Consider the following 16,486-nt stretch of genomic DNA (forward strand, 5'->3'; position numbering starts at 1 on the left):
TCTCAGATAAGGTCACAGTCTGATGGAAACTGGATGACATGAGGGATTAGGGCATGTGGGTAACTGGGTGCAGGGAAGAACATATGCAAAGGCCCCGAGGTGAGGATGTGTCTTGTGTTTTAGGAACAGACAGGAGCCAGTGTGGTTGAAGGAGAGGCGGGGGGCGAGTCGACTGGTAGGAGATGAATCAAAGAAGTAACTAGGGGCTAGGCACGTAAGACCAGGGAATGGACTTTGGATTTTATTCTGAATCAGATGGGAAGCCATTTGGAGGGTTCTGAATAGAGAAATGATATGATCTTTTAAAAAGGATCACTCTGGCTGCTGTACAGAGAACTGAATACAAGGTGAAAGACGAAGCAGGGAGACCACTTAGGAGGCTGTTCTAGCAGCGCAGGCAGGAAATCATGGTGGTTTACACCATGATGGAGGCGGTGAGACTCAGCCAGACTCTGTACATCTTCTGAGGGTGGAGCCCAAAGGCTTTGCTGATGAACTAATGGGTACCATTTAACAAGATAGGAACACTGAAAGAAATGCATGTTTGGGGAGGGAAGGAGGATATGAAGACTTTAGACTTGCTGAGTTTGAGGTGCCTATTTAGTACTGAAGTGGAGAGGTAAGAAGGCAGCTGGATATGTGAATCTTAGTTCAAAGGAAAAAGGAGTTCCAAAGTTGAGAGTCATCAGCTTATAGAGGGTATTTAAAGCAACGAGAGAAAATTGATTATAAAGCAATGCAAATGGCTAATTGATGTGTATTGTATGTAGTGATAGTATACGGAATTTTCAAATTTTGTTCCAACGCTGCCATCTTGTGGTCATGTAATTTTACTTTCTTTAAATTTCTTTAAATTTTACTTTCTTTAAACTGCTAAAGCAGTTTGTTTTGTTTTTTTAAAATTGAAGTATAGGTAATTTACAATATTGTGTTAGTTTCAGGTGTACATTAAGGTGATTCAGTCATATATGTATTTTTTCAGGTTATTTTCCATTATAGGCTATTACAAGATACTGAATATAGTTCTCTGTGCCATACAGTAAATCCTGTTGCTTATCTGTTTTTTTAAATTAATTAATTTGTTTGTTTATTTATTTATTGGCTGCGTTGGGTCTTTGTTGTTGCACGTGGTCTTTCTCTAGTTGCAGTGAGTGGGGGCCACTCTTCATTGCAGTGTGTGGGCTTCTCATGGTGGTGGCCTCTCCTGCTGTGGAGCATGGGCTCTAGGCGTGCAGGCTGCAGCAGCTGTGGCACGTGAGCTCAGTAGTTGTGGGCTTAGTTGCTCCTCAGCATATGGGATATTCCCAGACCAGGGCTTGAACACATCTCCCTTGCACTGGCAGGCGGATTCTTAATCACTGTGCCATCAGTGGAAGCCCGCTTATCTGTTTTACATATATGTGTATATATATACATAGTAGTTTGTATCTGTTAATCCTATACTCCTAATTTATCCCTCCCTGCCTCCCTTTCCCCTTTGGTAACCCTTTGAAAAGTTTGTTTTCAATATCTGTGAGTCTGTTTCTATTTTGTATATAGATTCATTTGTATTATTTCTTAGATTCCACATATGACATCATATTTGTCTTAGCAGTTTTTTAAAAAGCAGTTTAATGATAAAATTCTTTGTAATGATTAGCCATACACTTAAAAACTAACCTCGGATATTAACCAAATTATAAAGCTAATTATCTTTTAAATACTGGCTTATTTCTCTTTAACTGTGGAGAAACTGATATGTGTGTATATGTATTTCAAAGTATGTCATATTAACAACAGGTAGAATTTTCCGGTAGAAAATATTAAAAGATTTAGGTGACTAGCTAATGGCTATAAACAAATCAATCACATCTCTTGTTGCTTTGAGTTTCTGATGTAGAGAACAACAGCCCCGCTGTGTCCATTCTTCAACACTATTATTCTCTCAGAGGAATGGCTTCTTTCTACAATGTATGTAAACAACACTCAGCATTGCTATTGAGTTTCTGGCAAAAATCACATTTTATGTTCATATTTATTATTTAGAGATTGGAACATGTTCTTTGGGGGAAAAGATATTTAGGCAAGCGAAAGAACTTAATTTTTTAAAGTTTTTTTCCTTCAAGAACTATGATTAAATTTTTTAAAAGGAAAGAATTATTTCATAAGTCCTTAGGTTTTTAAGTTCATTTTTGTCATTTAATGCTTGGTAAAACAAATTTAATTAGCTTTAGTTAGGTAGCATGGAGCAGGTGCCCAAAGACATTTTGAATAAATATACTTTGGCCGGAATTGTGAGCAGGTAAAATGTTTTTGGGCTTACGGCTCCCTTATATGAACTATGTTACCTATTAAAGTTCAGATATAATCTGTGGGGCACAAAGAAAATTTTACTTTTCTACAGTATAATAAAGGCAAAATCTTTTTCCTTTACAATTAATAATAGGTGTATAAATAAAAATACATTTTATATATTTGCTAATTGATTTTCACATCACTAGACACAAAACCCAGGAAGAGATATGAAAAATCTTTAACCGGAAAAAACTCCATCAGCTTCAGGGCATGGATACTTACTTTGATATTCAAGAATTCTCTTTTGGAAGCTTGTTTGTTTGTCTTTTAAAATAATACAGGCATCATTATGCAAAAAAAAAAAAAATCAGAAAATAACAGGCAATCAGAAATAAAATGAAAATCATCTGTTACCCTGCTACCCATAACTAACCATTGTTGACATTTTAATATACCCTTCCAGGTCTTTATAAACATACATATAATCTGAAAAATAAAAATGAGATGTCACAGATTGTTTTATAATTTTCTTTCACTTCATAATCCATTTCGACTATCTTGCATGTCAAAAAATTACAAGTACTTTTATCATCTTCCATAACTATTTTTCCACATATGGATTTATGTACCCAAGAATCTAATAATTCTCTTAAAATCAAAAAATACTCACAGCCTTTAACTCCATATTACCACCCATGTGAAATTCAATGGTTTTGCCCATAATGAATACTCCTTCATTTCCACGCACAATAGCACGTCCATCAACTTTTATATTTAAATCACTAGTAGCATTGCTGGTAATCTGACAATTAAAAAAAAAAGTAGTGATGAAGAGTTTCTAAATTAAAGTGAGAATTATTATTAGAGATAGAGGAGGAGGCGTTTCAATGACAAAATATGAAAGGCAAGTGTTTTCATTCACATTTTTAGATGTAGAGATAAATATAAAATAGTTGGTGACAAACCTAGAGCTAATCCTTTCCGCTGTCCTGGAGTTAATTCTTTCATAGCATTATATCAGTAAAACTGCCCTCCATCCCACACACTTTGTAACTTCAGATAATAATTTTCTTCTATTAATAAAGCAAAGAAAATAAATCATACCCTTTCAGTAGATGCTTTTTGAACATTCAAACTTTTCACTCCACTTGGCAAATGAAACTCATGAGTTTCATAGTCTGTGCTGAATAAGATATTTTGAGTCCTCGGGTCGAAAAACTGCATACCAATGTCACTCGTAATAGAAGTTTTGTTCTTTTCTACACTGAGCTTTGTTGTCCCTTGCTGAAAAACAATCTTCAGAAAAACACTTTATCATGAATATGTTTTTGAAGGAGACTGCATCCAAAATTCATCAAGAACATTATAAAAACTCTACAATAACAGGCTTAACTCCAAATTTTAACTGCCTCCCTCTGACTCCCTCCACCCCTTGGGAGAGGAGTTCTTTAAAATGAGGGCTTACATGCTTATTTGCTGTAATGCTTGGCAGAAACAGATGGTCACAGAGCACAGGGATCCAGAGCTGAGAGGGCAGGGGCAGTAGCGATGGTTTTGGTCAGTTGAAAACCTACGTTATAGTAGCCACTTGGCAGGGGTTGCCACTGACTAGACTGGTATATTCTCTTCCAGACTCCCAGAGAGTAGACAATATTCTAACCTGGGACGGTGCTTTTTTAAATGGTTTCCTCATATGGAGGAGAAAAGAGTAAACTATGTAGTCTTGCCGTAACTATATCTAGCCCAGAAAATGCTACCATGGAACAAAACCTAGAATATTAAGAAAGTATCTAATATTTGTAGATTAGAAGACCAACAATATCATTAAATATAATTATGAATTTTCTCTAAAGGAAAACATCCATTTCCAGTAATCAACTCTAGGTTTTTACAAAGAATTTTTCCCTAATGTCCCTCAGTTAATGTGGTTACTTACAGGCTGGTTGTTGCCAGTGATGACTAAATTTTCATTTCGCCTTCCTCCTACTGTGCTCTTATAAAGGGGATGTATAACTCCCATGTCAGATACTTGCTTAAATCGAAGCAGACCACTTTCATGAAACTCCATGCTGTCACAGCCATTTGGTCCAATGCGAATCACAGCCCAGACAACAAGCGTTATCTAAAAAAGAAATCAAGCTCGTGGTTAATAGGTAGCAAACATTTAACATAACCTGTAAACAAATAGAAAAGATAGTTGCCAAAGGTTTAAACTTCCTAAAATATTTCATTAGTGAGGTGAACATATCGACTGGGTTTCCACTTATAAACAAAACTGGTTTTATTTTTATCAAGGTATTACATACAAATAACTAAAAGTCAAAAAATGCTAAAGGTTCTATAAAAAAAAAAAAAAAAAAAAGAGCCGTTTATTTCTTCTACCCATCCTCCATGCCTCGCCCAGGAAAAACCACTTCAAAAATTTTAGCTATTTTGTCTAGAATTTATCTCCATATTTCTAAATAATATGTTATTTCTTTACTGATCAATTTTCGGTTGTATCTATTAATTTCCTATTTTATTAGATGAGAATTTTAGCTCATTTATATTTCTTCTCCCCCAACTCCAATCTCAAGTTTTGGTTAGATCCATGCTCAGTATTTTCAGTATTATGACAATATATATATTGTTCACTGCTAAGCCAAATAGGGCACTATGATGGCAGTTCCTTTCTTGTACTATGTGTCTTTCAGAGTTTAATATCTGTCCTTCTTTCATTTGCTTAGTTTCTTTGAAAATCAGACTAAGATTTTTCAAACTCTCCAACATTTTTGTAAAATGTCTCTCAATAAAATGTTCTAAAAGTCCAAACCTTCCAGAAAATCTAACAGTTCTATTTTCCTCTCCCAGGAAATCTTTCTGGAACCCTCATCTTGTTCCAGCCTGAGCTCCTGCTCTGCTTTGGGTCTGCTACACAGCTGTAATCATGAACTTTCCCTTCACTTTCATGCTGGAACTTCCTTTCGTCATTCTCCCATGCAGAATACCGAGTTTCCTGTATCCTCCGTTTAGTACCTTCTTTTGGTAGAGCACATTCTCCTGTGGCTTCCTCAGAAAGAACGTATGTGAAGTAAATATTTTTCTGAGAGTGTGCATGGCTAAAAAGAATGTCTCTATAATTTCTCACATTTGATTGATAGTTTAGCTTGGTACACATTTCTAGATTTGGAATTATTTTCTCTGAATTTTGAAGCCCTGCTTTCTTGCCTTCTAGTTTCCAGCACTGCTTTTGAGAGGTCCAATGCCACTCTAATTTTGTGTTCTTTATACAAAACCTGTTTTTTAATTCTCTGGAAGATTTTAGGATCTTCTCTTTATTCCTGTCTTCTTAAATTTCACAACAACCGCCTTTGTCTTTTTTATGCATATGCTGGACCCAGAATGGTAGTTTTCAATCTGTTCTAGGAAACTTTCTTGATTTATCTATTTGATGACTTTCATCCCAGTGTGTTCTCTCTTCTCTCTTTCTAAAACTCCTATTAACAGAATGTTCCTGGTTCGATTCTTTAATTTTGTTGAACTTTGTGGAAGAGTTTCTTTTATTTTCCAATATCTATCTATCTATCTATCTATCTATCTATCTATCTATCTATCATCTATCTAATCTATCTATCATCATTTATCCATCCATCCATGTGTATTTCTATGATTCGTCCATATTCTTTAATTCCTTCTTTTTAATTGTATGGTACCCTTGTTTAATGCATGCAATATCCTCTGACTTCTCTGAAGCTATTGTGTTTTTATTTTTTTTAAGTTTCATGTCATTTGCTGCATTTTCTCTATTTCCCTGAATTCCCACTTCTCCCATGGTTTGGGTGCTTTTGGTCTCAATCATTTTTCAATTCTGGGAGCTTTCCATAAAAATCTACTGACCCCTGGTGGCTCTGTGTTCATAGTTAACAGAGTGGTTATAAAAAGTTCATGGAAAGTTCTCTGTGTGAGGTGGGGCTTGTGACTGACAGGCTTCACAGTAGGGAGATTAGGTGGCTTTTTCATGGGAACCTGCCAAGTGTCAGTATATTCAGGTCTTTTCTCTATGTCCTTCAGTTTCTCCAGAGAAGGCTATTTTATCGCTTGCCGAGGGGGATTAAGCCTGGTGTAGGGAGCTAGAGGTGGAGGATGAGGATAAGGGAGCCTCACTGCTCAGGATGCAGACTTTTCTGTTTTCAGTATGGAAACCCATCCCTACTCTCCTCTGGGCAATATCCTCAGGCAGAAAGAATCCCCTCTGGTTCAGTGTGGGGTTGGGAGGGGTAGCTGCCTAACTGCTGCCTGCAAGGGGAGGGAGGCTGGGGATCGCATGGCTCCTTCCAAGGATTTTTCAAACAAGCTCTCTGTTTTCAGTTCTCCCCTCACTCCTGCTTTTCAAGGAACTTGTACTTCCAGTTCCTGAGGCTTTTCAGGATTCTGCAAGGCACTTCCAGCAATGTCCCCTGCAACCCCCTCCCCAACATGCAGTTTCTCTTCTCTGGTAAGTTATTTGCCATTCCTCCTCCTCCTTGTCTTCGTATATTATGGTTTAGGACTTCGGTTGCCTCCCACTTTCTTCCAGGATATTTCTGTTTCTTGACTTATCACCTTAGGATGAGCTTTTTAAAGCAGAAGGGGATGAAAAATTTTTTTTTTTTTTTTTTGCCAACCTAACCATAACTTTCCAATAAAATAAATTCCTAAAATAAAATAAATTCAGAACATGTGCTGCTAGTAAAGCTATTTATAGTATCAGCTCTTTTTGATTTAAGTGAAAAATTAGACACAAATGTTCTGGATGTACACAAAATACAAAGGACTGCTTTGAGAGTATTAGAAGTAAAAAATACAGTAGTAAGGGAAAGGACTTTAGACCTGCTGCATCCATGGTCATGATTGGTCTTAGGGATACCAATAATCACGCTCTGAAAATATCTATCCACACACATGCCAGAGGGGTTCAAACTTAACCCTCAGGTAGTTACAACCTTGGATTAAAAGTCTTCTTTAAGAAAGCAAATATCTTTGGAAAAGGCAACACACCAGTTCCTCACACCTTAGTGGGAACCAGTCTACCTCAGATCCTTTCATTCTTTTACAATAGAGATTTAGGACTATCAAATATAACCCTTAACTGCCATCCAAGGTTTACAATTTTAAAATCTAGTTGAGGAAGCAAGAGTAAATTTTGGAAAAGGTGAATGAAAACAGGAAGGAGTATATTTTTAGGAGAGATGAAGGCAGTATAATCATCTTGACAAAGGTCTATTGAGTTGACGCTAACCTTTTAAAAGTCAAGTCTTTCAAAGGAAAGAGTCTATGAACACTTTTTTCTAAATAAAATTAGTACATGGCAATATTAACATACTAGGTTTTCATATAGAAAATATTCATTAAAATTCAATAATGAATAAAATTCAATAGCTCATACTTTGGAGATATTGTGGGTTTGGTTCCAGATAACAGCAATAAAGCTAATATTGCAATAAAGCAAGTCACACAAACTTTTCTGGTTTCCAAGTGCATCTAAAACGTATGGCTACATTATACTGTCGTCTATTAAGTGTGCAACAGCATTATGTCTAAAAAAACAATGTACAGGGAATCCCCTGGCGGTCCAGTGGTTAGGACTCAGCACTCTCACTGCCGGGGCCCCAGGTTCGATCCCTGGTTGGGGAACTAAGATCCTGAATAAGCCATGTGATGCGGCCAAGAAAACCAAAAAACCAAAACCAAATAAATAAATAAATAAATAAACAAACAAACAAACCAATGTACATACCTTAATTAAAAAATGCTTTTTTGCTAAAAAAATGCTAACCATCATCTGAGCCTTTAGTGAGTTGTAATCTCTTTGCTGGTGGGGGGTCTTGCCTTGACACTGATGGTTGCTGACTGATGGAGCAGTGGTTGCTGAAGGCTGGGGTGGCTGTGGCAATTTCTTAAAATAAGATAATAATAAAGTTTGCTGCATTGACTCCTCCTTTCATGAACTATTTCTCTGTAGCATGCAATGCTGCTTGACAGCATTTTACCCACAGCAGAACTTCTCTCAAAATTGGAGTCCATCCTCTCAAATTCTGCCACTGCTTTATTTTATTTATTTATTTTTGGGAGGGGGGGGGTCTCACAGGTATGTCATTCATGCTTGAGGGCAGCAGCACTGCTACAAGTGCACACGACGTCCCACGTTCCCACAACACAGCCAGACCGACGTCCCACCCAATTAAAGCCGGTTAATGATGACCACGAGCAGGTGCAGGGCTGGAAGCTTTCAAGGCTTTCAGTTTCATCAGCGCTCCTGATTTTATAAGTGATGAAGCCCATCAACCCCATTCCTACCCAAACCTCTTGGTAAACTTAGGTAAACTCCATGGAGATCCAAACATTCTTAATAAGGCTCTGAAGCAGTTCAGCAGCCCCTGCCACTGCTTCATCAACTAAATTTATGTAATAGTCTAAATCCTCGATTGTCATTTCAGTAATCTTCACAGCATCTCCACCAGGAGCAGAGTCCATCTCGAGAAACCACGTTCTTTGCTCACCCGTAAGAAGCACCTCCTCATCCTTTAAAGTTTTATCATGAGATTGTAGTGATTCAGTCACCTCTTCGGGCTCCACTTCTAATTCTAATTATCTTGCTATTTCTACCACATCTGCAGTTACTTGCTCCGCTGAAGTCCTGAACCCTTCAAAGTCATCCATGAGGGCTGGAATCAACTTCTTCCAAACTCCTGTTAAGGTTGATATTTTGACCTCTTCCCATGAACTGCTAATGTTCTTAATGACATCTAGAATGATGAATCCTTTCCAGAGGCCTTTCAACTTACTTTGCCCAGACTCATCAGAAGAATCACTATCTATGGCAGCTACAGCCTTAAAAAAGGTACTTCTTAAATAATAAGACCCAAAAGTCAAAATTATTCCTTGATTCATGGGCTGCAGCATGGATGTTGTGTTAGCAGGCAGGAAAACAACACTAATCTCCCTCAGATTACATCTCCATCAGAGCTCCTGGGTGACTGATGCATTGTCAACTAGCAGCAATATTTTGAAAGAAATCCTTTTTTCTTTTCTGACCGGTAGGTCTCAACAGTGGGCCTAAAATATTCAGTAAACTATGTTGTAAATAGGTGTGCAGTTATCCAGATTTTGTTGTTCCATTTATGGAGCCCAGGCAGAGTAGAATTAACATAATTCTTAAGGGCCCTAGGATTTTCCAAATGGCAAATGAGCACTGGATTCGACTTAAAGTCACTGGCTGCCTTAGCCCCTAACAGAGAGTCAGCCTGTCCTTTGAAGCCAGGCACTGACTTCTCTCTACCTACGAAACTCCAAGATGGTATCTGCTTCCAATAGAAGGCTGTTTTGTCTGCATTGAAAATTTGTTGTTTAGTGTAGCCACCTTCACTGCTTATCTTAGCAAGATCTTCTGGATAAGCTGCTGCAGCTTCTATGTCAGCACTTGCTGCTTCACTTTGTACTTCTGTGTTATGGAGACAGCTTTTTCCCTTGAACCTCAGGAACCAACTTCTGTTAGCTTCAAACTTCTTCTGCAGGTTACTCCCCTCTCTCAGCCTTCACAGAATTGAAGAGAGTTAGGGCATTGCTCTGGATTTGGCTTCAACTTAAGGGAATGTTGTAGTTGGTTTGATCTTCTTCCCAGACCAGTAAAACTTTCTCCATATCAGCAATAAGGCTGTTTTGCTTTCTTATCATTCATGTGTTCCCTAGAGTAGGACTTTTAATTTCCTTTAAGAAGTTTTCCTTTGCATTCACAACTTGGCTAAGTGTTTGGTGTAAGAGGCCTAGCTTTGAGCTGATCTCAGCTTTTCATGTGTCTTCCTCACTAAGCTTAATCATTTCTAACTTTTTTTTAAGCTCTTTATTGGAGTATAATTGTTTTACACTGTTGTTCCAGTTTCTGCTGTATAACAAAGTGAATCAGCTATATTTATACCTATATCCCCATATCCCCTCCCTCCTGAGCCTCCCTCCCACCCTCCCTATCCCACCCCTCTAAGTCATCACCAAGCATTGAGTTGATCTCCCGGTGTTATACAGCAGCTTCCCACTAGCCATCTATTTTACATTTGGTAGTGTATATATGTCAATGCTACTTTCTCATTTCTAACTTTTGATTTAAAGTGAAAGACACCTGCAACTCCTCCTTTCACTTGAACACTTAGAGGCCATTGTAGGGTTATCTCCATGGATAGGGAGGCCCGAGAAGAGGGAGAGAAATGGGGAACAGCCAGTTGATGGAGCAGTCAGAACGTACACAACATTTATCAATTAAATTCACCATCTTATATGGATGTGGTTAGTGCAACCCCAAACAATTACAACAGTAATATTAAAGACCACTGACCACAGATCTCCATAACAAATATAATAATAATGAAAGAAAAAGTCTGAAACATTGTGAGAATTACCAAACTGTGCCATGGAAACTAAAGTGAGCAAATGCTGCTGGAAAAATGACACCGACAGATGTGCTTGATGAGGTTGCCACAAACCTTCCATTTGTAAAAACGCAGCATCTGCAAAGTGCAACAAAGCTAAGTGCAATAAAGCAAGGTCTGCCTGTACAGAAAAGCAGAAAGAGGGTCCTGAAAGAAATGACAGGAACAGAGTCCTTGATTTCACTCAAAAACAGAAGAAAAATTCCCTGTGGTCATTAAGAAGAGAATATTCTGTACTAAATACTCACAATTAAATTGATGACAGCCAGGATAAACAGGAGGATAATCACACAGATGGCTAGATTGCCCTTTCTCCCTCGCAGTCCTGTTTTATGCAGGCGATCTTCATCAATTGGAATATACCCGGCTTTAAAGTTACTATTGTGCTCTTTGTTGACACTCCTTCTTTCAACAGCCTTCTCACGCATGGACTTCTTTACAGGACCATTGGAACTTTGCTAAAAACAAAACACAACACAGTGGAGCAGCTATACCCTCTCTTTTTGATGCATTTATTTGTTCAAATTCAGTTGAAAGCTGAATTGGTTAGTGATGTGTTTTCCACCAATAAACCTCAAGTCATGTTGAGTTGCAGGCTCCACGTAAGGACATGACTGTGCTGAGAAGGGTCACAGAGAAGAATCTTCGGCGTGACTATCTGATAACATATTTCCACTGTCTACTTTGAATAGTCCTACTGTCAATAAAGTGAACAGCTAGCTCATTTAGGGGAAGAGCTGACATACACATTCTACAGCAGGTAATCTTGTTTTTTATTAATGGTTTATAATGATTTGTTTAATTATATGTATATATTTTCATTTCTATGAAAAGAATTTGGAAAGGCTAATACACTTTATCACTCCAATTGGCCAAAGTTAACATTATCCTAAACCAGCAGTTTTCAAAGTATGGGCCGGGAAAAGATGCAAGCATGGGGGCTTCCCTGGTGGCGCAGTGGTTAAGAATCCGCCTGCCAGTGCAGGGGACATGGGTTCGATCCCTGGTCTGGGGGAAGATCCCACATGCCACGGAGCAACTAAGCCCGCGTGCCACAGCTACTGAGCCTGCGCTCTAGAGCCCACAAACCACAACTACTGAGCCCGTGTGCCACAACTACTGAAGCCTGTACGCCTAGAGCCTGTGCTCTGCAACAAGAGAAGCAACCGCAATGAGAAACCTGTGCACCGCAATGAAGAATAGCCCCTGCTCGCCACAACTAGAGAGAGCCCGCACGCAGCAACAAAGACCCAACACAGCCAAAAATAAATGAATGAATAATAAATCTTTAAAATAAAAAGAAACATGTCAGCACGTATACATTGATTTTCGACTCCAGAAAGAGAAAAGTGTTAAGAGAGAAGTCTGTAACTAAAGAATTATGTGCTGCCGGAGGAAAACTGTGCTTGTTCTTGTTGTTAATATCTCTCCCTCCCCTCCCCACAACAATTTGCAGGAAGACTTGTGTGTTTGATGGCAGAGAGGAAAGATGTCAAAAAGGGCAAAGATCAAAGATCTCAGAGTAGGGCAGAATAACAAGGGAAATAAGACCCTTGAGGAGACAGGAAAGAAAGTGACAATACAGGAGAAAAGAGTCTTAAAGGGTGGGCTCCCACTTCATTGAAATGGTTCACACCAACGAGAGAAAAAATTCTTTTCCTGGGGATGTAAAAGACAAGGTCATCTGCCAAGAAAGAGTGGAGAGGGCAGCTGGAATCTTATCATGGTGGCAGGGGTAGCAGGCTGGCTGAGGGTTTATGGAAAATGGAAAAAGACAGTAATAATCACTGTGAGTAATGTGGCAGATAAAAAATTTTAAATTCCACAAAGCAGTAAGAAAGGCTCTGTAGAGGATAATTCAATCTACTCAACAGATTTAACACAAAACAAGTTGCTGAATACAGCTGTGTACGTTGTGTAACTGCATGAGGTGCAACAGCTGCAAACATTTTAGAGTTGAACATGCATTTTGATAGCCGAAAGCAGTAAAACACCTTAGGGGATGTATGCTTGCTTCTGATTTTCACAGATGCAGTATGGGCTTACGACAGTGCTGACAGATTGGCAATTTAAAAGTCTTAACCAGAGTTTGAATACAGGTCTATATAAAAGAGAGACAGGGCAAAACTCACCCTCCTGAGATGCATTCTTTAATTTTACCTGCCAATTTATGTACATTATTAGATTTCATTTGATGCACTTACCATTTATTGAGGAGTTACTACATGTCAGATACTCCAGACTACCAAGATGAGCAGGCGACAGCAGCTACCCTCAGCAACCTTACTTACAGGCCAGCAGAGTAGACAGACAGGGTCACTAGCTATTGCAGTTCAACATGGCAAGTGCTGTCATAGAGCAATGCACACAATACTGAAAGAATGCATAAGAGGAATGCCACTGGACTTATCGAGCAGAGGCATGAGTTGAAGGTTTTTAAAGAAAAGTTGGGGCTTCAGTTGAATCTTGAAGGACAAACAGGAGTTAGCCGAGCAAAGTACAGAGAAGGGCATTCCAGGCAGCAGGAACAGCATGGGAACTATAAGTCATCTCTGTGTAAACTAATTTTGGTAGCTTTACGTGGATGGTGCAGAGGAAGAGTATAGGAATGGGACAAAAATTGAGGTGAGATGTGGTTAGGGGCTAGAGAATGAGTGGATATGAGTACCACATCAAGAATGATGAATTTTATCCTAAAGGCAATGGGGAACTACTGAAGATTTAAAATAGGTTAGTGATACAATGAGATTTGCACTACAGCAAAGTCAAAACAAAAAGAGATGAACTGGAATAGAAGAGTTTAGAGATGGAGATATCTAAACAGCAGGTTTCTCTAATAGTCCAAACGAGGGCTTGACTGAGCTTTGGCACTGCAGATGAAGAGAAGACTGGGGAGAGGCCTTAAGAGGTAGAACTGAAAGGACCTAGTGATTGACTGGATGTGAGTGTGACTTAGGGGCATCTAAGATGACTCCCAAGTAGGACCTGCTACATGTGTGGGGTCAGGAGCACAAAGAAAATGTGAGGCCCTTTGCTCAAATATCACGCTGGGGTCAGCAGAGCATTGCACCACATGCGGGTCCCTTATGAGCTCCCTTGAGCTGGCCCTGCCTTCAAGTTTGAGGTGAACCAAGTGAACGGATGGTTGTAAGCCTTTTAATGGTGAATATGATGCAATCCAGTGTTGAACATTTTTTTTTTAATTTTTTTTATTTTATTTTTTTTGGGGGTACACCAGGTTCAATCATCTGTTTGTTTTTTTTTAATTATTTTTTTATTTTTTTATTTTTTGGGGGGTACACCAGGTTCAATCATCTGTTTTTATACACATATCCCCGTATTCCCTCCCTTCCTTGACTCCCCCCGCCTCGTCCCCCCCACCCTCCCCGCCCCAGTCCTCTAAGGCATCTTCCATCCTCGAGTTGGGCTCCCTTTGTTATACAACAACTTCCCACTGACTATTTTACAGTTGGTAGTACATATATGTCTGTGCTACTCTCTCGCTTCGTCTCAGTTTCCCCTTCACCCCCCGCCCCCTCCCAAACCTCGAGTTCTCCAGTCCATTCTCTGTATCTGCGTCCTTGTTCTTGTCACTGAGTTCATCAGTACCATTTTTAGATTCCGTATATGTGAGTTAGCATACAATATTTGTCCTTCTCTTTCTGACTTACTTCGCTCTGTATGACAGATTGTAGTTCTATCCACCTCATTACATATAGCTCCATCTCATCCCTTTTTATAGCTGAGTAATACAGTGTTGAACATTTTTGTTTGGGGTGCCTGTGGAAAATTCAGTTAAGTTCAGGCTGCAGACATAAATGCCTAACGCTGAAGCAGAGACTGGGGAACGGATAAGATTGCCCAGTGCACTGTAAAGCAAGAATAGAAGTTGGGTGGGACTTCAAGAGCATCAACAGGTGATGCAGATGAAAAAAAGAATCGTCTAAAACAGGCACTGATAAATCAGGAGGGAAATCAGGAAAGCCAAGGGACGATTTTAATCTCAACAACTGCAAGAAGCTATGTCTCCTTTCAATTTCACTCATTCCTTCAGATTTTATTTTAGTGTTACGACCTCTATCTTGCCTACCATCTTGAGCTGATTTTTCTGCATTTATCTGGCAGTTTGACTTTAAGATTTTTTTATATCCCTCAGAATGACTGTTTCAGTGATGAGTATCTACTATGTCTCTAAAAGCAGTTAATTACCTGAGATAATTTTTCTAGTTCTGGAAACAGAATGTTGGCTACTTGACTCATCTATTTTTTTTCCAACAATGTTGAAGAATGAGGCTTTCCCAAAGAAACTATCATACCACAGCTTCTTTTTGAAGGGAAATAACAGATAAGGGGGAAAATTAACTATCAAAATTATTTTTATTATAACAAACCACCCTAGTAACTAGAGATATGTATATGTGTGTGTCTTTAAGTGTATGTTTGCATACGTATAGCTTGCTTTTTGTAAGAAAACAGCCTTTTAGACTATTCTAAATTACAAGTTTACAATTCAGATCAGGAATACCTGATAAAGCATTTTAAAAAAATGATTTTAAACCAGCTGGATAGGAGACAGTTTTATACTGGTGACTAAGTCTCCAGAAACCAAAGCGGGAGGAGAAACGTGGATGCCAGCATATGGGATGGCACGCAAGAAGTGGCCGCAAGCTGACACCCAGGCAACAGCCGAGCGCTTCTTGGCTGCTGTAAGGGGAGGCTCGCGGATCGCCGGCTGGGGTTATTTTTACCCGCATCTTCGCTGGCCTCCGAGCAGGGCATGTCCCCGGCACGTCCTGGCGCAGGCTCCGGGCTGCCACGGCCGCCTCCCAGGCCCTCAGGCCAGCGACCCCTCCTCACTCCGCCGACCGACAGCCAGGCCAGGCCGAGGGCTGCGGCGGGCTCCCCCGTCCTCCGCCCCGGAGCCCCTGCCCGGGGTCCTGCCCGGCCTTTGCCAGCATCCCGGGCTGCGGACAGCTCCTCCCGCCCCGCCCCGCCCCGCCCCGCCCCGCCTCGCCTCACTGAGTCCGGTTCCGGCCTGCCCTCGCGCTCCGGCCCCCGCCGGTCCTCGCTACGGCGGGCCCCGTCGGCAGGACCCCGGCCTCCCCTGGCCCTTCAGCCCCCGGCCGCGGCGGGGCTCACAGACCTGCTCGGCTGCCGTCGCCGCCGTCGCGGCCGCCGCCGCCGCCGCCGCCGCCATCTTCCCGCGCCCGCCGCCGCCGCCGCCCTCCCCGCCGCGGCCGCACCCCGCGCGCCTGCGCCTGCGCCCTGGAGGGGCGGGAGGGGGGCCCGTCACTCACCGCCCCCCTCCCCCCCCACCCCGCCCCGCCCGGGCAGGGGGGTTCCGAGCCCATGAGGACCCTGGGGGCCCGGTGCCAAGGCGGTGGCCTCGCGGCGCGATTTCCCGCGCACCGAGACTCCGCGCGACCTCGGGCCGCCGCTGGATTCTTCCAAAAGGGCGCCCTCAAAATACAGAAGACGCCTCTCCCTTTCGCCTCCATTCCCCATCGCGAGGGGCTGGTGCCATCCCGAGTCCTCCTTGCTGCTCGGGCCAGGGTCTCCCTGGCTGGGTGGGAAGGGGGCGTTTGGAGAGTACGCGTGGACGCGGAAGGAGGTGGTGACGATGTGGCAGAAGTTAACAAGTTGCCGATTAAGCGGCTAAAATCTTGAAAACCGGGACTCCTTAAGGAGGACCTACAGTCACTTCAGGGATGCTTCTTAGCTTTGGAGGGCCTATGAAGTCTAATGCTTTTTTCTGTAGTATTGCAGGTGGGTTG

General features: G+C 41.1%; 1 protein-coding gene and 1 pseudogene across 1 annotated transcript in view; both read right to left on the reverse strand.

The window, feature by feature from the left end:
• The window catches only part of SGCB (sarcoglycan beta), an 18,986-nt gene extending 3,039 nt beyond the window's left edge, over positions 1-15,947 (reverse strand). Inside the window, exons 1-5 of the mRNA XM_057726088.1 lie at positions 15,856-15,947; positions 10,961-11,170; positions 4,211-4,396; positions 3,379-3,570; positions 2,945-3,076 (exon numbers count right to left, since the gene is read on the reverse strand). Coding sequence (XP_057582071.1) covers positions 2,945-3,076; positions 3,379-3,570; positions 4,211-4,396; positions 10,961-11,170; positions 15,856-15,909 — 774 coding nt within the window. The 5' untranslated portion in view covers positions 15,910-15,947. The remainder of the gene's footprint in view (positions 1-2,944; positions 3,077-3,378; positions 3,571-4,210; positions 4,397-10,960; positions 11,171-15,855) is intronic.
• Positions 8,484-8,926, reverse strand: LOC130848123 (ATP synthase subunit ATP5MJ, mitochondrial-like; annotated as a pseudogene).
• Positions 15,948-16,486: the final 539 nt, after the last annotated feature.

Source organism: Hippopotamus amphibius, chromosome 3, assembly GCF_030028045.1.
Source record: "Hippopotamus amphibius kiboko isolate mHipAmp2 chromosome 3, mHipAmp2.hap2, whole genome shotgun sequence".
Taxonomy (NCBI): Eukaryota; Metazoa; Chordata; class Mammalia; order Artiodactyla; family Hippopotamidae; genus Hippopotamus; species Hippopotamus amphibius.